Raw genomic sequence first — 24,299 nt, 5'->3', positions numbered from 1 at the left:
TCACCCAGCTCTGTGCCAGTCACATGCGTGCCAGGGTTACATCACCAAGCTCTGTGCCAGTCACACGCGTGCCAGGGTTACGTCAGGTGTCCTTACACCCAGATACACAGACACCCGGCTCTGCGCCAGTCACACGTGTGCCAGGGTTACATCAGGCGTCCTTACACCCAGATACACCGACACCCGGCTCTGCGCCAGTCACACCTGTGCCAGGGTTATATCAGGTGTCCTTACACCCAGATACACTGACACCCAGCTCTGTGCCAGTCACACCTGTGCCAGGGTTACATCAGACGTCCTTACACCCAGATACACCGACACCCGGCTCTGCGCCGGTCACAGGTGTGCCAGGGTTACATCAGACGTCCTTACACCCAGATACACCGACACCTGGCTCTGCGCCGGTCACACGTGTGCCAGGGTTACATCAGGCGTCCTTACACCCAGATACTGACACCCAGCTCTGCGCCAGTCACACCTGTGCCAGGGTTATATCAGTCGTCCTTACACCCAGATACACCGACACCCGGCTCTGTGCCAGTCACACGTGTGCCAGGGTTATATCAGGTGTCCTTACACCCAGATACACCGACACCCGGCTCTGCGCCAGTCACACCTGTCCCAGGGTTACATCAGGTGTCCTTACACCCAGATACACCGACACCCGGCTCTGCGCCAGTCACACGTGTGCCAGGGTTACATCAGGTGTCCTTACACCCAGATACACCGACACCCGGCTCTGTGCCGGTCACACCTGTGCCAGGGTTACATCAGGTGTCCTTACACCCAGATACACCGACACCCAGCTCTGCGCCAGTCACACCTGTCCCAGGGTTACATCAGGTGTCCTTACACCCAGATACACCGACACCCAGCTCTGTGCCAGTCACACGTGTGCCAGGGTTACATCAGGCGTCCTTACACCCAGATACACCGACACCCGGCTCTGGGCCAGTCACACGTGTGCCAGGGTTACATCAGGCGTCCTTACACCCAGATACACCGACACCCGGCTCTGCACCAGTCACACGTGTGCCAGGGTTACATCAGGCGTCCTTACACCCAGATACACCGACACCCAGCTCTGCGCCAGTCACACGTGTGCCAGGGTTACATCAGTCGTCATTACACCCAGATACACCGACACCCGGCTCTGTGCCAGTCACACGTGTCCCAGGGTTACATCAGGTGTCCTTACACCCAGATACACCGACACCCGGCTCTGCGCCAGTCACACCTGTCCCAGGGTTATATCAGGCGTCCTTACACCCAGATACACCGACACCCAGCTCTGCGCCAGTCACACGTGTGCCAGGGTTACATCAGGTGTCCTTACACCCAGATACACCGACACCCAGCTCTGGGCCAGTCACACGTGTGCCAGGGTTACATCAGGCGTCCTTACACCCAGATACACCGACACCCAGCTCTGTGTCAGTCACACGTGTGCCAGGGTTATATCAGGCGTCCTTACACCCAGATACACCGACACCCGGCTCTGTGCCGGTCACACCTGTGCCAGGGTTATATCAGTCGTCCTTACACCCAGATACACCGACACCCGGCTCTGTGCCGGTCACACCTGTGCCAGGGTTATATCAGTCGTCCTTACACCCAGATACACCGACACCCAGCTCTGCGCCAGTCACACATGTGCCAGGGTTACATCACCCAGCTCTGTGCCAGTCACACGCGTGCCAGGGTTACATCACCCATCTCTGTGCCAGTCACACGCGTGCCAGGGTTACATCACCGAGCTCTGCGCCAGTCACATGCGTGCCAGGGTTACATCACCAAGCTCTGTGCCAGTCACACTTGTGCCAGGGTTACATCACCAAGCTCTGTGCCAGTCACACTTGTGCCAGGGTTACATCACCAAGCTCTGCGCCAGTCACACGCGTGCCAGGGTTACATCACCCAGCTCTGTGCCAGTCACACGCGTGCCAGGGTTACATCACCCAGCTCTGTGCCAGTCACACGCGTGCCAGGGTTACATCACCCAGCTCTGTGCCAGTCACATGCGTGCCAGGGTTACATCACCAAGCTCTGTGCCAGTCACATGCGTGCCAGGGTTACATCACCAAGCTCTGTGCCAGTCACACTTGTGCCAGGGTTACATCACCCATCTCTGTGCCAGTCACACGCGTGCCAGGGTTACATCTCCCAGCTCTGTGCCAGTCACACGCGTGCCAGGGTTACATCACCCATCTCTGTGCCAGTCACACGTGTGCCAGGGTTACATCACCCATCTCTGTGCCAGTCACATGTGTGCCAGGGTTACATCACCCAGCTCTGTGCCAGTCACACGCGTGCCAGGGTTACATCACCCAGCTCTATGCCAGTCACACGTGTGCCAGGGTTACATCACCCAGCTCTGTGCCAGTCACACGCATGCCAGGGTTACATCACCCAGCTCCGTGCCAGTCACACGCATGCCAGGGTTACATCACCCAGCTCTATGCCAGTCACACGTGTGCCAGGGTTACATCACCCAGCTCTGCGCCAGTCACATGCGTGCCAGGGTTACATCACCCAGCTCTGTGCCAGTCACACTTGTGCCAGGGTTACATCACCCAGCTCTGTGCCAGTCACACGCGTGCCAGGGTTACATCACCCAGCTCTGTGCCAGTCACACGCATGCCAGGGTTACATCACCCAGCTCTGCGCCATTCACACGCGTGCCAGGGTTACATCACCAAGCTCTGTGCCAGTCACACGCGTGCCAGGGTTACATCACCCAGCTCTGTGCCAGTCACATGTGTGCCAGGGTTACATCACCCAGCTCTGTGCCAGTCACACGCGTGCCAGGGTTACATCACCCAGCTCTGTGCCAGTCACACGCGTGCCAGGGTTACATCACCCAGCTCTGTGCCAGTCACACGCATGCCAGGGTTACATCACCCAGCTCTGTGCCAGTCACATGCGTGCCAGGGTTACGTCAGGTGTCCTTACACCCAGATACACAGACACCCGGCTCTGCGCCAGTCACACGTGTGCCAGGGTTACGTCAGGTGTCCTTACACCCAGATACACCGACACCCGGCTCTGCGCCAGTCACACCTGTGCCAGGGTTACATCAGATGTCCTTACACCCAGATGCACCGACACCCGGCTCTGCGCCAGTCACACGTGTGCCAGGGTTACATCAGGCGTCCTTACACCCAGATACAGACACCCAGCTCTGCGCCAGTCACACCTGTGCCAGGGTTACATCAGGTGTCCTTACACCCAGATACACCGACACCCGGCTCTGCGCCAGTCACACCTGTCCCAGGGTTACATCAGGTGTCCTTACACCCAGATACACCGACACCCGGCTCTGCGCCAGTCACACGTGTGCCAGGGTTACATCAGGTGTCCTTACACCCAGATACACCGACACCCGGCTCTGTGCCGGTCACACCTGTGCCAGGGTTACATCAGGTGTCCTTACACCCAGATACACCGACACCAAGCTCTGCGCCAGTCACACGCGTGCCAGGGTTACATCACCCAGCTCTGTGCCAGTCACACGCGTGCCAGGGTTACATCACCCAGCTCTGTGCCAGTCACACGTGTGCCAGGGTTACATCACCCAGCTCTGTGCCAGTCACACTTGTGCCAGGGTTACATCAGGCATCCTTACACCCAGCTCTGCGCCAGTCACACGTGTGCCAGGGTTATATCAGGTATCCTTACACCCAGATACACCGGCACCCGGCTCTGCACCAGTCACACGTGTGCCAGGGTTACATCAGGTGTCCTTACACCCAGATACTCCGACACCTGGCTCTGCGCCAGTCACACCTGTGCCAGGGTTACATCAGGTGTCCTTACACCCAGATACACCGACACCCGGCTCTGTGCCAGTCACACGTGTGCCAGGGTTACATCAGGTGTCCTTACCCCCAGATACACCGACACCCGGCTCTGCGCCAGTCACACCTGTCCCAGGGTTACATCAGGTGTCCTTACCCCCAGATACACCGACACCCGGCTCTGTGCCAGTCACACGTGTGCCAGGGTTACATCAGTCGTCCTTACACCCAGATACACCGACACCCGGCTCTGCGCCAGTCACACGTGTGCCAGGGTTACATCAGGTGTCCTTACACCCAGATACACCGACACCCAGCTCTGCGCCAGTCACACGTGTGCCAGGGTTACATCAGGCGTCCTTACACCCAGATACAGACACCCGGCTCTGCGCCAGTCACACGTGTGCCAGGGTTACATCAGTCGTCCTTACACCCAGATACAGACACCCGGCTCTGCGCCAGTCACACATGTCCCAGGGTTACATCAGGCGTCCTTACACCCAGATACACCGACACCCGGCTCTGCGCCAGTCACACGTGTGCCAGGGTTACATCAGTCGTCATTACACCCAGATACACCGACACCCAGCTCTGTGCCAGTCACACGTGTGCCAGGGTTACATCAGGTGTCCTTACACCCAGATACACCGACACCCAGCTCTGCGCCAGTCACACATGTGCCAGGGTTACATCACCCAGCTCTGTGCCAGTCACACGCGTGCCAGGGTTACATCACCGAGCTCTGTGCCAGTCACACGCGTGCCAGGGTTACATCACCCATCTCTGTGCCAGTCACACGCGTGCCAGGGTTACATCACCCATCTCTGTGCCAGTCACACGCGTGCCAGGGTTACATCACCCAGCTCTGCGCCAGTCACATGCGTGCCAGGGTTACATCACCAAGCTCTGTGCCAGTCACACTTGTGCCAGGGTTACATCACCAAGCTCTGTGCCAGTCACACTTGTGCCAGGGTTACATCACCAAGCTCTGCGCCAGTCACACGCGTGCCAGGGTTACATCACCCAGCTCTGTGCCAGTCACACGCGTGCCAGGGTTACATCACCCAGCTCTGTGCCAGTCACACGCGTGCCAGGGTTACATCACCCAGCTCTGTGCCAGTCACATGCGTGCCAGGGTTACATCACCAAGCTCTGTGCCAGTCACACTTGTGCCAGGGTTACATCACCAAGCTCTGCGCCAGTCACACGCGTGCCAGGGTTACATCACCCAGCTCTGTGCCAGTCACACGCGTGCCAGGGTTACATCACCCAGCTCTGTGCCAGTCACACGTGTGCCAGGGTTACATCACCCAGCTCTGTGCCAGTCACACTTGTGCCAGGGTTACATCAGGCATCCTTACACCCAGCTCTGCACCAGTCACACATGTGCCAGGGTTACATCAGGCATCCTTACACCCAGCTCTGCGCCAGTCACACGTGTGCCAGGGTTATATCAGGTATCCTTACACCCAGATACACCGACACCCGGCTCTGCACCAGTCACACGTGTGCCAGGGTTACATCAGGCGTCCTTACACCCAGATACACCGACACCCAGCTCTGTGCCAGTCACACGTGTGCCAGGGTTACATCAGGCGTCCTTACACCCAGATACTCCGACACCTGGCTCTGCGCCAGTCACACCTGTGCCAGGGTTACATCAGGCGTCCTTACACCCAGATACACCGACACCCAGCTCTGTGCCAGTCACACGTGTGCCAGGGTTACATCAGGCATCCTTACACCCAGATACACCGACACCCGGCTCTGCGCCAGTCACACCTGTGCCAGGGTTACATCAGTCGTCCTTACACGAGATACACTGACGCCCAGCTCTGCGCCAGTCACACGTGTGCCAGGGTTACATCAGGCGTCCTTACACCCAGATACACCGACACCCAGCTCTGTGCCAGTCACACGTGTGCCAGGGTTACGTCAGGTGTCCTTACACCCAGATACACAGACACCCGGCTCTGTGCCAGTCACACGTGTGCCAGGGTTACATCAGGCGTCCTTACACCCAGATACACCGACACCCAGCTCTGCGCCAGTCACACCTGTTCCAGGGTTACATCAGTCGTCCTTACACCCAGATACACCGACACCCAGCTCTGTGCCAGTCACACCTGTGCCAGGGTAACGTCAGGTGTCCTTACACCCAGATACACAGACACCCGGCTCTGTGCCAGTCACACGTGTGCCAGGGTTACGTCAGGTGTCCTTACACCCAGATACACCGACACCCGGCTCTGCGCCAGTCACGCGTGTGCCAGGGTTACATCAGGTGTCCTTACACCCAGATACACCGACACCCGGCTCTGTGCCAGTCACATGTGTGCCAGGGTGGCGTCAGTCGTCCTTACACCCAGATACACCGACACCCGGCTCTGCGCCAGTCACACGTGTGCCAGGGTTACATCAGACGTCCTTACACCCAGTTACACAGACACCCGGCTCTGTGCCAGTCACACGTGTGCCAGGGTTACATCAGGCGTCCTTACACCCAGATACACCGACACCCGGCTCTGCACCAGTCACACATGTGCCAGGGTTACATCAGGCGTCCTTACCCCCAGATACACCGACACCCGGCTCTGTGCCAGTCACACGTGTGCCAGGGTTACATCAGGCGTCCTTACACCCAGATACACCGACACCCGGCTCTGCGCCAGTCACATGTGTGCCAGGGTTACATCAGGCGTCCTTACACCCAGATACACCGACACCCAGCTCTGCACCAGTCACACGTCTGCCAGGGTTACATCAGGTGTCCATACACCCAAATACACCGACACCCAGCTCTGCGCCAGTCACAGGTGTGCCAGGGTTACATCAGGCGTCCTTACACCCAGATACACCGACACCCGGCTCTGTGCCAGTCACACGTGTGCCAGGGTTACATCAGGCGTCCTTACACCCAGATACTCCGACACCTGGCTCTGCGCCAGTCACACCTGTGCCAGGGTTACATCAGGCGTCCTTACACCCAGATACACCGACACCCAGCTCTGTGCCAGTCACACGTGTGCCAGGGTTACATCAGGCATCCTTACACCCAGATACACCGACACCCGGCTCTGCGCCAGTCACACCTGTGCCAGGGTTACATCAGTCGTCCTTACACGAGATACACTGACGCCCAGCTCTGCGCCAGTCACACGTGTGCCAGGGTTACATCAGGCGTCCTTACACCCAGATACACCGACACCCAGCTCTGTGCCAGTCACACGTGTGCCAGGGTTACGTCAGGTGTCCTTACACCCAGATACACAGACACCCGGCTCTGTGCCAGTCACACGTGTGCCAGGGTTACATCAGGCGTCCTTACACCCAGATACACCGACACCCAGCTCTGCGCCAGTCACACCTGTTCCAGGGTTACATCAGTCGTCCTTACACCCAGATACACCGACACCCAGCTCTGTGCCAGTCACACCTGTGCCAGGGTAACGTCAGGTGTCCTTACACCCAGATACACAGACACCCGGCTCTGTGCCAGTCACACGTGTGCCAGGGTTACGTCAGGTGTCCTTACACCCAGATACACCGACACCCGGCTCTGCGCCAGTCACGCGTGTGCCAGGGTTACATCAGGTGTCCTTACACCCAGATACACCGACACCCGGCTCTGTGCCAGTCACATGTGTGCCAGGGTGGCGTCAGTCGTCCTTACACCCAGATACACCGACACCCGGCTCTGCGCCAGTCACACGTGTGCCAGGGTTACATCAGACGTCCTTACACCCAGTTACACAGACACCCGGCTCTGTGCCAGTCACACGTGTGCCAGGGTTACATCAGGCGTCCTTACACCCAGATACACCGACACCCGGCTCTGCACCAGTCACACATGTGCCAGGGTTACATCAGGCGTCCTTACCCCCAGATACACCGACACCCGGCTCTGTGCCAGTCACACGTGTGCCAGGGTTACATCAGGCGTCCTTACACCCAGATACACCGACACCCGGCTCTGCGCCAGTCACATGTGTGCCAGGGTTACATCAGGCGTCCTTACACCCAGATACACCGACACCCAGCTCTGCACCAGTCACACGTCTGCCAGGGTTACATCAGGTGTCCTTACACCCAGATACACCGACACCCGGCTCTGCACCAGTCACACACGTGTGCCAGGGTTACATCACCGAGCTCTGCGCCAGTCACACGTGTGCCAGGGTTACGTCAGGTGTCCTTACACCCAGATACACAGACACCCGGCTCTGTGCCAGTCACACGTTTGCCAGGGTTACATTAGGCGTCCTTACACCCAGATACACCGACACCCGGCTCTGCACCAGTCACACACGTGTGCCAGGGTTACATCACCGAGCTCTGCGCCAGTCACACGTGTGCCAGGGTTACGTCAGGTGTCCTTACACCCAGATACACAGACACCCGGCTCTGTGCCAGTCACACGTTTGCCAGGGTTACATCAGTCCTCCTTACACCCAGATACACCGACACCCGGCTCTGTGCCAGTCACACCTGTGCCAGGGTTACATCAGGCGTCCTTACACCCAGATACACCGGCACCCAGCTCTGTGCCAGTCACACGTGTGCCAGGGTTACATCAGGCGTCCTTACACCCAGATACACCTACACCCAGCTCTGCGCCAGTCACACGTGTGCCAGGGTTACATCAGGCGTCCTTACACCCTGATACACCGACACCCGGCTCTGCGCCAGTCACACGTGTGCCAGGGTTACATCAGGCGTCCTTACACCCAGATACACCGACACCCGGCTCTGCGCCAGTCACACGTGTGCCAGGGTTACATCAGGCGTCCTTACACCCAGATACACCGACACCCGGCTCTGTGCCAGGGTTACATCAGACGTCCTTACACCCAGATACACCGACACCCAGCTCTGTGCCATTCACACGTGTGCCAGGGTTATATCAGTCGTCCTTACACCCAGATACACAGACACCCGGCTCTGCGCCAGTCACACGTGTGCCAGGGTTACGTCAGGTGTCCTTACACCCAGATACACCGACACCCGGCTCTGCGCCAGTCACACGTGTGCCAGGGTTACATCAGACATCCTTACACCCAGATACACCGACACCCGGCTCTGCGCCAGTCACACGCGTGTGCCAGGGTTACATCAGGCGTCCTTACACCCAGATACAGACACCCAGCTCTGCGCCAGTCACACGTGTGCCAGGGTTACATCACCCAGCTCTGTGCCAGTCACACGCGTGCCAGGGTTACATCACCCAGCTCTGTGCCAGTCACACGCGTGCCAGGGTTACATCACCCAGCTCTGTGCCAGTCACACGCATGCCAGGGTTACATCACCCAGCTCTGTGCCAGTCACATGCGTGCCAGGGTTACATCACCAAGCTCTGTGCCAGTCACACGCGTGCCAGGGTTACGTCAGGTGTCCTAACACCCAGATACACCGACACCCGGCTCTGCGCCAGTCACACCTGTGCCAGGGTTACATCAGATGTCCTTACACCCAGATACACCGACACCCGGCTCTGCGCCAGTCACACGTGTGCCAGGGTTACGTCAGGTGTCCTTACACCCAGATACACCGACACCCGGCTCTGCGCCAGTCACACCTGTGCCAGGGTTACATCAGGTGTCCTTACACCCAGATGCACCGACACCCGGCTCTGCGCCAGTCACACCTGTGCCAGGGTTACATCACCCAGCTCTGTGCCAGTCACACGCGTGCCAGGGTTACATCACCGAGCTCTGTGCCAGTCACACGCGTGCCAGGGTTACATCACCCATCTCTGTGCCAGTCACACGCGTGCCAGGGTTACATCACCCATCTCTGTGCCAGTCACACGCGTGCCAGGGTTACATCACCCAGCTCTGCGCCAGTCACATGCGTGCCAGGGTTACATCACCAAGCTCTGTGCCAGTCACACTTGTGCCAGGGTTACATCACCAAGCTCTGTGCCAGTCACACTTGTGCCAGGGTTACATCACCAAGCTCTGCGCCAGTCACACGCGTGCCAGGGTTACATCACCCAGCTCTGTGCCAGTCACACGCGTGCCAGGGTTACATCACCCAGCTCTGTGCCAGTCACACGCGTGCCAGGGTTACATCACCCAGCTCTGTGCCAGTCACATGCGTGCCAGGGTTACATGACCAAGCTCTGTGCCAGTCACATGCGTGCCAGGGTTACATCACCAAGCTCTGTGCCAGTCACACTTGTGCCAGGGTTACATCACCAAGCTCTGTGCCAGTCACACTTGTGCCAGGGTTACATCACCAAGCTCTGCGCCAGTCACACGCGTGCCAGGGTTACATCACCCAGCTCTGTGCCAGTCACACGCGTGCCAGGGTTACATCACCCAGCTCTGTGCCAGTCACACGTGTGCCAGGGTTACATCACCCAGCTCTGTGCCAGTCACACTTGTGCCAGGGTTACATCAGGCATCCTTACACCCAGCTCTGCACCAGTCACACATGTGCCAGGGTTACATCAGGCATCCTTACACCCAGCTCTGCGCCAGTCACACGTGTGCCAGGGTTATATCAGGTATCCTTACACCCAGATACACCGACACCCGGCTCTGCACCAGTCACACGTGTGCCAGGGTTACATCAGGCGTCCTTACACCCAGATACACCGACACCCGGCTCTGTGCCAGTCACACGTGTGCCAGGGTTACATCAGGCGTCCTTACACCCAGATACTCCGACACCTGGCTCTGCGCCAGTCACACCTGTGCCAGGGTTACATCAGGCGTCCTTACACCCAGATACACCGACACCCAGCTCTGTGCCAGTCACACGTGTGCCAGGGTTACATCAGGCATCCTTACACCCAGATACACCGACACCCGGCTCTGCGCCAGTCACACCTGTGCCAGGGTTACATCAGTCGTCCTTACACGAGATACACTGACGCCCAGCTCTGCGCCAGTCACACGTGTGCCAGGGTTACATCAGGCGTCCTTACACCCAGATACACCCGACACCCAGCTCTGTGCCAGTCACACGTGTGCCAGGGTTACGTCAGGTGTCCTTACACCCAGATACACAGACACCCGGCTCTGTGCCAGTCACACGTGTGCCAGGGTTACATCAGGCGTCCTTACACCCAGATACACCGACACCCAGCTCTGCGCCAGTCACACCTGTTCCAGGGTTACATCAGGCATCCTTACACCCAGATACACCGACACCCAGCTCTGTGCCAGTCACACCTGTGCCAGGGTTACGTCAGGTGTCCTTACACCCAGATACACAGACACCCGGCTCTGTGCCAGTCACACGTGTGCCAGGGTTACGTCAGGTGTCCTTACACCCAGATACACCGACACCCGGCTCTGCGCCAGTCACGCGTGTGCCAGGGTTACATCAGGTGTCCTTACACCCAGATACACCGACACCCGGCTCTGTGCCAGTCACATGTGTGCCAGGGTGGCGTCAGTCGTCCTTACACCCAGATACACCGACACCCGGCTCTGCGCCAGTCACACGTGTGCCAGGGTTACATCAGACGTCCTTACACCCAGATACACAGACACCCGGCTCTGTGCCAGTCACACGTGTGCCAGGGTTACATCAGGCGTCCTTACACCCAGATACACCGACACCCGGCTCTGCACCAGTCACACATGTGCCAGGGTTACATCAGGCGTCCTTACCCCCAGATACACCGACACCCGGCTCTGTGCCAGTCACACGTGTGCCAGGGTTACATCAGGCGTCCTTACACCCAGATACACCGACACCCGGCTCTGGGCCAGTCACACGTGTGCCAGGGTTACATCAGGCGTCCTTACACCCAGATACACCGACACCCGGCTCTGTGCCAGTCACACCTGTTCCAGGGTTACATCAGGCGTCCTTACCCCCAGATACACCGACACCCGGCTCTGCGCCAGTCACATGTGTGCCAGGGTTACATCAGGCGTCCTTACACCCAGATACACCGACACCCAGCTCTGCACCAGTCACACGTCTGCCAGGGTTACATCAGGTGTCCTTACACCCAGATACACCGACACCCGGCTCTGCACCAGTCACACACGTGTGCCAGGGTTACATCACCGAGCTCTGCGCCAGTCACACGTGTGCCAGGGTTACGTCAGGTGTCCTTACACCCAGATACACAGACACCCGGCTCTGTGCCAGTCACACGTTTGCCAGGGTTACATCAGGCGTCCTTACACCCAGATACACCGACACCCGGCTCTGTGCCAGTCACACCTGTGCCAGGGTTACATCAGGCGTCCTTACACCCAGATACACCTACACCCAGCTCTGCGCCAGTCACACGTGTGCCAGGGTTACATCAGGCGTCCTTACACCCAGATACACCGGCACCCAGCTCTGTGCCAGTCACACGTGTGCCAGGGATACATCAGGCGTCCTTACACCCAGATACACCTACACCCAGCTCTGCGCCAGTCACACGTGTGCCAGGGTTACATCAGGCGTCCTTAACACCCTGATACACCGACACCCGGCTCTGCGCCAGTCACACGTGTGCCAGGGTTACATCAGGCGTCCTTACACCCAGATACACCGACACCCGGCTCTGCGCCAGTCACACGTGTGCCAGGGTTACATCAGGCGTCCTTACACCCAGATACACCGACACCCGGCTCTGTGCCAGGGTTACATCAGACGTCCTTACACCCAGATACACCGACACCCAGCTCTGTGCCATTCACACGTGTGCCAGGGTTATATCAGTCGTCCTTACACCCAGATACACAGACACCCGGCTCTGCGCCAGTCACACGTGTGCCAGGGTTACGTCAGGTGTCCTTACACCCAGATACACCGACACCCGGCTCTGCGCCAGTCACACGTGTGCCAGGGTTACATCAGACATCCTTACACCCAGATACACCGACACCCGGCTCTGCGCCAGTCACACGCGTGTGCCAGGGTTACATCAGGCGTCCTTACACCCAGATACAGACACCCAGCTCTGCGCCAGTCACACGTGTGCCAGGGTTACATCACCGAGCTCTGCGCCAGTCACACGTGTGCCAGGGTTACATCAGATGTCCTTACCCCCAGATACACTGACACCCGGCTCTGTGCCAGTCACACATGTGCCAGGGTTACATCAGATGTCCTTACCCCCAGATACACTGACACCCGGCTCTGTGCCAGTCACACGTGTGCCAGGGTTACATCAGGCGTCCTTACACCCTGATACACAGACACCTGGCTCTGCGCCAGTCACACACGTGTGCCAGGGTTACATCAGATGTCCTTACCCCCAGATACACCGACACCCGGCTCTGTGCCAGTCACACGTGTGCCAGGGTTACATCCGATGTCCTTACCCCCAGATACACAGACACCCGACTCTGCACCAGTCACACCTGTCCCAGGGTTACATCAGGCGTCCTTACACCCTGATACACCGACACCCGGCTCTGCACCAGTCACACACGTGTGCCAGGGTTACATCAGGCGTCCTTACACCCAGATACAGACACCCGCTCTGCGCCAGTCACACATGTGCCAGGGTTATATCAGTCGTCCTTACACCCAGATACACAGACACCCGGCTCTGCACCAGTCACACATGTGCCAGGGTTACATCAGGCATCCTTACACCCAGATACACCGACACCATGGCTCTGTGCCAGTCACACGTGTGCCAGGGTTACATCAGGCGTCCTTACACCCAGATACAGACACCCGGCTCTGCGCCAGTCACACATGTGCCAGGGTTATATCAGTCGTCCTTACCCCCAGATACACCGACACCCGGCTCTGCGCCAGTCACACACCTGTGCCAGGGTTACATCAAATGTCCTTACCCCCAGATACACAGACACCCGACTCTGCGCCAGTCACACGTGTGCCAGGGTTACATCAGGCATCCTTACACCCAGATACACCGACACCTGGCTCTGTGCCAGTCACACGTGTGCCAGGGTTACATCAGGCGTCCATACACCCAGATACAGACACCCGGCTCTGCGCCAGTCACACATGTGCCAGGGTTATATCAGTCGTCCTTACACCCAGATACACCGACACCCGGCTCTGCGCCAGTCACACATGTGCCAGGGTTACATCAGGCATCCTTACACCCAGATACACCGACACCCAGATCTGCGCCAGTCACACGTGTGCCAGGGTTACATCAGGCGTCCTTACACCCAGATACACCGACACCCGGCTCTGCGCCAGTCACACACGTGTGCCAGGGTTACATCAGATGTCCTTACCCCCAGATACACCGACACCCGGCTCTGCGCCAGTCACACACGTGTGCCAGGGTTACATCAGATGTCCTTACCCCCAGATACACAGACACCCGACTCTGTGCCAGTCACACGTGTGCCAGGGTTACATCAGACGTCCTTACACCCAGATACACCAACACCCGGCTCTGTGCCAGTCACACGTGTGCCAGGGTTACATCAGACGTCCTTACACCTAGATACACCGACACCCGGCTCGGCGCCAGTCACACGTGTCTCAGGGTTATATCAGTCGTCCTTACCCCCAGATACACAGACACCCGACTCTGCGCCAGTCACACGTGTGCCAGGGTTACATCAGATGTCCTTACACCCAGATACACAGACACCCGGCTCTGCGCCAGTCACACGTGTGCCAGGGTTACATCAGGCGTCCTTACACCCAGATACACCGACACCCGGCTCTGCGCCAGTCACACATGGGGATACTCTGGAACCCCGATACAGACACTCTAAACAGGTTCTCCGCAAGGGACTTAACCTTCTGGCCGCAACCCCCCCCCCCCCCCCCCTCCCCCCCCCCCCCTCCCCCCCCTTTCCGTAGAACCACCACCCCTATGGGTGGTTTGTGTACAGATGCGCAGTACAGATATCTATGTCACTACTCAGCGCTCGCCCGGCCTGAGGTGTGAGCTGATGAGACATTGGCCACACGGCCTATACAGTTGGGGTGTAGCTGGTTTGGCCAGGTGGAGAAGTCAGGGATAATGACCCGATGAAATGTATTGGGTGCTGGAAACATCTCACTTGCTTCCTTTCCACAGATCTTCCCGCGCCCTCTCCCAGGGGCTCCCAACCGCTCTCCATGAGAAGATCCTTTGCGACATTTGGTGCTCGGAGGTGAGTAGACCTCAGATGGATTCTTCTCCTGTATAGGCCACATCCAGATTCCATGTTTCTCCTTCATCCAGCAGGTGTCACTGGAGAAACAGTGGGGAATAGAAGGGCGACTAAAGGAGCATGGGCACTTTAAATTTAAAGAGTGTGGCCAACTCCTCCCCTTCCACTTCCCCCACCAGGCAGTCTTACAATGTGCCCGAAGGAGCTGGCCACACTCTCCTGTGCTCCAAGCACATAATGTTATAGCGACACGCCGCGCTGCTAGGAGGCTCCCCGTGCTGTGAGAAGCTCCCCACGCCGGCAGAAAGCTCCCTCAGGTTCTGTATACAGACAGTGGGGTAGAGCTTAGGGAGACAGTTATTGGGCTGTTTTTTACAAAAGCTAGAGCGCTCCCTGGTATATACCTGGCGCAGTTTGTAGCCTGCGGCAGCTTCTCCTCTTTACTGTCTCTCCTGTCCAGTGTCACACTCTGGTCTTTTCTTCTGTACTATCTTCTCTGAGTGTATGTACAGTGTTAACTTGTTGCTTGGTGCATATATATATATATATATATATATATATATATATATATATATATATATATATATACACACATACTGTATTGCAATCTCAGTTACCATGGCAGGAGGAAGCTCCAAAAGGTCTTGCAAGACATGTAAGTCTAGGCTTACACAGTCTGCTGAGGGTACACTGGTATGTGAGAAGTGCACGGCAGATCCCTCTCCCTCTAAAACACAGGCCTCCCCTGCGTGGGCTCTGCAGCTCACTGACCTTATGTCACGCCCGTCCTCTGAGCTTACAGCCTCTCAGGAGGACAGGGAAGCGGCCAGAACACAGCAGCGAGATTTAGCTTGCGCTGTGGATGGTCTGACAAAAGCCTTGGCCCCTGAACGGGTCCGGGGAAAAGACTCCGAACCCCCTGTGTTAAAGAGACTGCTTCCGCAGCTTGTTGACACAGGTACGGATGATGACATGCCAGACCTAGAGGAGGGCGAGTATGTTGCCACAGATGGGGATCAGTCACAGACTTTAGTACCACAAAGGTCTGACCAGGCTCCGCTGGGACTGGAAGACCTTATTGATATGGTCAAGTTAGCCATGAATATTGATGATGGGGCCGCTGCTCCTATTCGGCCCTCTCTTTTTGGTAAAAGACCAAAACAGGCGTCCTTTTTTCCTCCGGCGGAGGAATTGGACGACCACCTTTTATTGGCATGGCAAAATCCTGATAAGAAATTTCAGGCTTATCGTAGACTTTTAGCTTCATACCCCTTATCTGCTGAGGGCAGAAGGCTGGTTGAAACAACTCCGGTGGTCGACCCGCCGGTTACACGGTTGTCCAAAAAGACAGTTCTACCGGTACCAGGGGCCACAACACTCCGAGACGCCTCGGACCGTAAGATGGAACTTACACTTAAGTCCATTTATGTGGCGGCTGGGGTTGTACAGCGTCCGGCTCAGGTCAGTTGCTGGGTTAATAAGGCTATAGGTGTTTGGGCAACCCATCTAAAACAGGGTGCGGATGTTGAAGTTCTTATACAATTGGCAGAGCACATACGTGAGTCTTCAGCTTATATGGTTGAGGCCTCTAATGATGTCTGCATCATAGCAAGCGGCATTTCTGCGCTCTCGGTGTCAGCGCGCAGGTCACTCTGGCTCCGCCAGTGGCAGGCGGATGCAGAGTCCAAGCGAGCGGTTGAGGCCCTCCCCTTTGCCGGAGATGTCCTGTTCGGGCCCGAACTTGATAAGTGGATCTCACAAGCCACAGGGGGTAAGTCTACCTTTCTTCCTTCCACAGCCCCTCCTCCTCCTGCCCGCAGGACGTTTCAGGGGCCATCCTTTCGTTCCTTTTCGGCCGCAGGCAAAGTTCTGTGGCCGCTCCAGAGGAGGTGCTGCCTCTCAGAGGGGTTCCCGAGGTCGTGGCAGGGGAGGTACCTCCTCCGCCCAAGAGGTTAAGGCCTCTGCTAAGCCCTCAGCATGACAGGCTTCAGGCCCACCTGGGGGATTCCAGGGTGCTAGCCCGTCTTCAAGATTACAATCATGTGTGTCTTCAATCTTGTCAAGACGCTTGGGTTCGAGATCTGATAGCTTTCGGCTACAAGATACATTTTCAGCTTCCACCCCCAAGCCGATTTTTCAGGACCGGTTTACCAGATTCGGAACAAAAGGGGCTGCTCTTATCAGCGGTCATTTTGAAACTGCTAAATGTGGGGGTGGTGATCCCGGTTCCAGAGGATCAAATAACGTTGAGGTTTTACTCCAGCATGTTCCTAGTTCCGAAGCCAGATGGTTCAGCTCAAGCCATACTCACATTAAAGGACCTGAACCCATACCTACAACTGGTCAAGTTCAGGATGGAGTCCCTGCAATCGGTGATCGCTGGATTGGAGGAGGGAGAGTTCCTGGTATCTCTAGATATCAAAGATGCCTATCTCCATGTTCCCATTTGGCCTCCCCATCAAGCATTCCTACAGTTCGTGGTGCGCAACCAGCATTGGCAATTTCAGGCCCTACCAATCGGCCTCTCATTTACTCCCCGTGTCTTTACCAAGATCATGGCGGTGATGATGGCGATATTGCGGACGCAGGGGGTGACGGTAATCCCATACCTCGGCTACCGTCTGTTAAAGGCTCAATCCAGGGAGGTCTTGTTCGAGAACATTGCTCTGATGCAGAGCACTCTCACTTAGCACGGATGGATTCTGAACCTTCAGAAATCCCAACTCCAGCCCTCACAATGGCTCAAGTTTCTGGGTATGATTCTGGATACGGTCCTTCTACGTGTTTTCTTGCCGGACGACAAGATACAGTCACTTCAGGCCGTGATCCGCCTGGTGCTTCTTTCCCGGCAGCTGTCGGTTCTTACCTGCACCAGGTTATTGGGGAAAATGGTCGCCTCATTCGAAGCGATCCAATACGGTCGATTCAGAACTAGACCGCTCCAACTTTGTCTTCAACGGAAGTGGTCAGTGTCTCACCTGCACTTACATCACCGAGTGCGGCTGACAGTGCAGGCGAGACACTCTCTCCTGTGGTTGCTGAACTCCAGCAAACTCAGGGAAGGGAAAAGATTCGGAATCTGGAATTGGGTAATGCTCACCACAGACGCCAGCCTTCGGCGCTGGGGAGCAGTCACCCAGGATTGCCAATTTCTGGGACGTTGGACTCCACAGGAGTCGCTCCTGTCAATCAATGTGCTGGAGCTCAGAGCAGTTTTTTATGCTCTCCTGCAGGCTCATTATCTCCTTCGGGGTCAGCCTATCAGGGTGCAGTCCGACAACTCCACGGCAGTCTCCTACATCAACAAGCAGGACGGCACGCGCAGTCGCGTGGCCCCGAAGGAGGTCATTCGAATCCTGATCTGGGTTAAGCCGCACGCATTGGCCATCTCGGCAATTTTCATTCCCGGCGTGTACACCTGGGGGAATGGTGTCTCCATCCTCTGGTGTTTCAACTTCTGATTTGCCGGTGGGGATGTCCGCAAGCGGACCTCATGGCGTCTCGCTACAATTACCAGTTGCCCCTGTACTTCACCAGACAAAAGATCCAGCAGCGGTAGGAGTGGACGCCCTCGTGGCTCCCTGGCCGTTCCAGTTTGTTTACATCTTCCCTCCTTTTCCACTGCTGCCTCGGGTACTGCAAAGAATACGGAGGGAGAAGGTCACGGTTCTATTAATAGCTTCGGATTGGTCTCGCAGGTCGTGGTACACCAGCCTCACGTCTCTGCTAATCGATGAACCATGGACCTTGCCTCTTCAAGACGATCTACTCGGCCAGGGACCTTTCGTTTATCCGGACTTGAATCGTCTTCATTTGACAGGTCCATCCTGAGGCACGCAGGAATCCCGAGGGCGGTGATCCCTACCATGCTAAGGGCCAGAAAAGAGGCTACTTCCTTGCATTACCACCGCATTTTGCGGGATTATGTATCTTGGTGTGAGGGCCGGGGTGTTTCCACCACACTTTTTAAAAAGGCAAGGCTTCTTCTCTTTTTACAGGCTGGCTTTGCTGCAGGGTTACGTCTAAGTACCCTGAAGGTGCAGGTTTCCGCACTATCTATCTTTTTTCAAAAGAGATTGGCTTTATTGCCGGAGATGCATACTTTTTTCCAAGGGGTGTTGCGCCTGCAACCACCTTTCCGTCCTCCTACGGCTCCATGGGACTTGGATCTGGTCCTTGATTTCCTGCAAACGGCGTTTTTGAAGCCGTTAGAAGAGGAAGACCTTACGTGGAAAATGGTTTTACTCCTGGCCTTGGCATCGGCTAGGAGGGTCTCAGATCTTGGGGCTCTTTCCTGCCGCTCACCTTTTTTGGTGTTTCATGTTGACAGAGCAGAGCTTCGTACTAGCCTCTCTTTTTTACCAAAGGTGGTATTGGCTTTCAACATCAATCAGCCGATTGTGGTTCCGGCCTTTGGAGAGGATGATCAAGAAGCCAGGACTCTAGACGTGGTCAGAGCTCTGCGGATTTATGTGGCTCGAACGACATCCCTGAGGAAGTCAGATGCTTTGTTTGTCACATATGATCCAGTAAGACGAGGCTGGCCAGCCTCAAAGCAGACTTTGTCTAGGTGGATTCGTCTTACCATTCGTCAAGCTTATATTGCGGGGGCAAGATGCCCCCCGCTTTGCATCACGGCGCATTCTACGCGCTCGGTGGGACCCTCTTGGGCAGCTGCCCGTGGGGTTTCTATTCAACAGCTTTGTAGAGCTGCCACCTGGTCGGGTCGTCAGACTTTTGCCCGGTTCTACCACTTTGATACCTTTGCGGCTCCAGCTTCTCAGTTTGGACGCTCTGTATTATGGGGGTCTCAGCGCCATCCCACCCATGTTGGGAGCTCTGGGACGTCCCCACTGTTTCTCCAGTGACACCTGCTGGATGAAGGAGAAAGTAGGGATTTTGTACTTACCGTAAATCCTTTTCTCCGAGTCCACTGGTGTCGCTGGACGCCCGCTTCGGCGCTGGTCTTTGCTACAAAGTATACCCGACTTGGAACTCTTGAAGTTTTTTCCTGCCCGGTTCAGATTCCGGTCATGTATGTTGAAACTTCCTGGTAGGTTCTTGTGTGGTGCGGTGTTGTTTCTCACTGATAATCTCACTTTTCAATCTATACCTGTTTGATTGTTAATGTGTGTTATGTTTAACCTCCTCTTGGAAGTGTGTTTCTTTCTTCCAGCTCCCTTCGGGCACATCCTTGGGACTGCCTGGTGTGGGAAGTGGAAGGGGAGGAGTTGGCCACACTCTTTACTCTTTAGCCCATGCTCCTTTAGTCGCCCTTCTATTCCCCACTGTTTCTCCAGTGACACCTGTGGACTCGGAGAAAAGGATTTACGGTAAGTACAAAATCCCTACTTTCTTCTCTTTGTTTTCCAGGCCGCGGTGCGAGTACACGATCGGCTGAGGAGCATGCGCAGTAGCGGCGGGGGATCCGGCCTTTTCAGGAACTTGCGTTCTGTCTCTGCGGCACTGGTTGAAAATGGTGGCGTGGTAGCGGCACATCCTTTAGGGTTCTAAATGGTGGTCAGGCATTATATGTCGCAGATTGTAAGAACTCACGACTGCCTTAACGTTTCCACCAACTGTGCCATAAATAAACTGTGCGCCACTAACTCTGAGGCTTCATCTGGCCAATGGTCTCCTGAGGCCACGGAATGGGCTTCTGTGTTGTGCTGCTTTAAGAAAACACATTCAGGGAATCCGCTTAGGTGCGAGCTGCCATGAGGTGAATTGAACGGACTCGCTGATCCTTGTCTGCAGCTCAATAAGTGCTCGCCTTAGAAGTGGCCGTGAGGAAGGCTAGTTTGAGTTTCGTTGTCACCATGTATGCACCATTGCCATGACAGCTTGCACCCCCAGCGAGCTGTGCACATCTAACTGGATTTCCTGTCATTGTGTCAAGTGTCTTTCTTAGCATGTAGTATTGCAATGCCCTGCAGTTCACGTTTCTGCCATCAGGTGGCACTGTGACCGAAGTGTACTTCACATGTCAGATGGAATAAAACTTAAAGAGCCTGTGCCTACTGTACCGTATCGTGTGTGGGGGGGGGGGGGGGGGGGGGTGTTAGTGAGTCATGTGGCTACTGTACTGTGTTAGGACAGACATAATCTTAAAAAATAATTCTATTTGTCCTGGAGATAGCAAACACAGCACCCAGCTTCCTTTCGGGCACAATCAGACTGCCTGGGAGGGGAAGAAGATGGGAGGAATTGGCATCACTTCTCTAATCTCTATCAGCCCATAGTGCAAGGGTGGCCGGACTTTTGTAACTCGGGATCTACTTTATGTACATTTACTTACCGGTGATCTACCGGCATTTCCCCATGTGCAAAAAATATTCCCTTCCCAGTGCAATACGCCTCTTACACATTATGCCACACAGAATAGTCCAAAAATTGCATTAGGACACAGGGAATGCACCGAAATTCACATTATGACACAGGGAATGTACCGGAAATTCACATTATGACACAGGGAATGTACCGGAAATTCACATTATGATACAGGGAATGAACCGGAAATTCACATTCTGACACAGGGAATGAGCCAGAAATTCACATTCTGACACAGGGAATGAGCCCGAAATTCACATTCTGACACGGGGAATGAGCCCGAAATTCACATTCTGACACAGGTAATGTACCGGAAATTCACATTCTGACACAGGGAATGTACCGGAAATTCACATTCTGACACAGGGAATGAGCCCGAAATTCACATTCTGACACAGGTAATGTACCGGAAATTCACATTCTGACACAGGGAATGAGCCCGAAATTCACATTCTGACACGGGGAATGAGCCGAAATTCACATTCTGACACAGGGAATGTACCGGAAATTCACATTCTGACACAGGGAATGAACCGGAAATTCACATTCTGACACAGGGAATGAGCCCGAAATTCACATTCTGACACAGGTAATGTACCGGAAATTCACATTCTGACACAGGGAATTAGCCCGAAATTCACATTCTAACACAGGGAATGTACCGGAAATTCACATTCTGACACAGGGAATGAGGCCGAAATTCACATTCTGACACAGGGAATGTGCCCGAAATTCACATTCTGACACAGGAAATGTACCCGAAATTTACATTCTGACACAGGTAATGTACCGGAAATTCACATTCTGACACAGGGAATGAGCCAGAAATTCACATTCTGACACGGGGAATGTACCGGAAATTCACGTTTCGATCCCAACCAGGATCTTTTTGTGAAGAAATGTAGTTATCTGTCCTGCCATCCTGAAAAGTCCATATTAGCCAATGGGAATGTTCATCTAAAAAAAATGGACAATGGGTTATGTTCATTCATCCCTCTTGGTGAGAGGGTATCAAAAATATATATCCATCCATCGGCTTTCACATTTCTTGAGTTGTAGGGTCCTGTCGCCACCCCTGATGGGTGGGGGGATCCAGTCTATTAGTTGACATCTGAGTGATGAGATCTGGTGACCCGCCTGGAGGAAATGTCGTGGAACCGGTTGTTCGGCTTTTTTCGTCTCCAGGGCGGTTCTAAGTGCATCTCAATGGTTTGCCATCCTTTCTCTGAAGTTCCTCGTAGTCATCCCAACATAGGCCAGTCCGCAGGGGCAGTGGAGCATGTAAATGACAAAGTCTAGTTGGCAATGTAATCGGTATTTCATTTTTATAGGTTTACCCGTATGTGGGTGTGGGAATGATGGGCCTGCTATCATGCTGTTGCATGTGGTGCAACCAGTGCATCGGTAACAACTTGATTTTTTTTACGGTGTAACCAGGATGTGCCAGTAGCTTCGGCGGGACTCTCCAGGGGGCGCATCAAGATCTGTTTCAGGTTGGGACCCCTCTTGTATACCATCTTCGTTGGGCCATGATTTTGTAGTTTGAGATTAGTGACTGATGCCACAATTGGCCAATGTTTTTTGATGCTCTTTTGTATCCTATGGGATGTGTGATGGTATGTATTCACAAAGATGACACGGTCCTTCTTGGGAGGTTTAGGAGCATTGTCAGTTGCTGTCAAATTCAATTGTGCCTTGTGCAGACATCTTGTGATAGTGTCATCAGTATAGCCCTGCTGTCGGAATCTCAATGCCATCGTCACCAGCTGGTCTTCCATCTGGTTTCGGTCGGTGTTGTTGCGTATTACACGCATAAACTGGGAGACTGGAAGATTCTCCTTAAGGGTTGGAGGGTGCTGGCTAGAGTTCAGTGTCCTTGCTGAAAAGACTGGTCTTAAAACTTCCGTTGGAGATGCTCACATTTATATCCAAAAAATTTATTGACCTAGCATCCCATTTTATTAGGAGATCCTTCTGGTTCAAGAACTCTACCATTTTTTTCAAAATCAATCTGGGAACCTCTCCATACAAGGAAAACCTAATCAATGTAGCGTTTGTACATCAAGATGTGTTGTTGGTAATCTGGGATGATATGTGTGACCTCATAGTCCGTGATGAATAGTCATGCATATGAGGGGGCCAGGTTGGACCCCATTGCGGTTCCAGCTGTATGTATTAGGCGTTGTGGTAAAGGAAGTGGTTGCATGTTAGAACCAGTCCAGCTAATTCTATGAGAAAAGATGTGGGGGGTAGTAGAGATGGTCTTGTATCCAAGGCAGCAGTGAGTGCTCGGAGGCCATTGTGAGGGATCCCTGTATATAGTGAGTGAACATCCATGGTCGCCAGTATGACCAATTTGAATAGTTTATCCAAGAAGTCTGTAGTGTATATAGATATCACTAGCCTAGACAAGTGGTTGTAGATGTTGATCAACATAAATCGCCAGTGGTTGCAGAAGGGAGTTGCGTGCCGATATATTTATTTATTTATTTATTAACAGTTTCTTATATAGCGCAGCATATTCCGTTGCGCTTTACAATAGCAGACAGTGAAACAACAAAACAGGGTATTTACAGACAGTCAAAATGTAGGAGGGCCCTGCTCGCAAGCTTACAATCTATAGGGAAATAGGCATTGATACATAAGGATAGATACTGTATTCTTTATTGCATCGATTCCACCAGAACGCAAGGTTCTATGACTGGTTCTGGAATTTGATAAGCTTGCCTGAAGAGATGAGTCTTCAGGGAACGCTTATAGGTTTGGAGACTGGAGGAGAGTCTTATTGTGCTTGGGAGGGCATTCCACAGAGTGGGTGCAGCCCGAAGAAAGTCCTGCAGTCGGGAATGGGAGCGGGTAATGAGTGTGGATGAGAGACGCAGATCTTGGGAGGAGCGTAGAGGTCGTGTTGGATGATATTTTGAGATAAGAGAGGATATGTATGTTGGTGTAGTTTGGTTTATGGCTTTGTGTGTAAGTAAAAGAATTTTGTATTGAATACGGTAGAATACAGGTAACCAATGAAGTGACTGATATATGATCAGTCGACCAGGTGGGCGAGTGCAGGATTTGTGAATTTTTAGAAGTGTACAAGTGTGTACAAGATAGGACAGACAGG

The 24,299-nt window shown here is 54.7% G+C and overlaps 1 protein-coding gene across 1 annotated transcript in view; it reads left to right on the top strand.

Moving 5' to 3' along the window:
- Nucleotides 1-20,872, top strand: part of ACADVL (acyl-CoA dehydrogenase very long chain) — a gene marked incomplete at its 5' end in the record, with an annotated part of 67,575 nt that extends 46,703 nt beyond the window's left edge. The window contains 2 exons of the mRNA XM_083167988.1: nt 14,776-14,851; nt 20,225-20,872. Of these exons, the coding sequence (XP_083024114.1) occupies nt 14,776-14,851; nt 20,225-20,365 (217 nt within the window). The remainder of the gene's footprint in view (nt 1-14,775; nt 14,852-20,224) is intronic.
- Nucleotides 20,873-24,299: the final 3,427 nt, after the last annotated feature.

The sequence above is a fragment of the Crinia signifera genome, unplaced genomic scaffold (genome assembly GCF_055691185.1).
Source record: "Crinia signifera unplaced genomic scaffold, ASM5569118v1 HAP2_SCAFFOLD_151, whole genome shotgun sequence".
NCBI classification, from domain to species: domain Eukaryota; kingdom Metazoa; phylum Chordata; class Amphibia; order Anura; family Myobatrachidae; genus Crinia; species Crinia signifera.
This window is presented reverse-complemented; position numbering and strand designations above follow the sequence as displayed.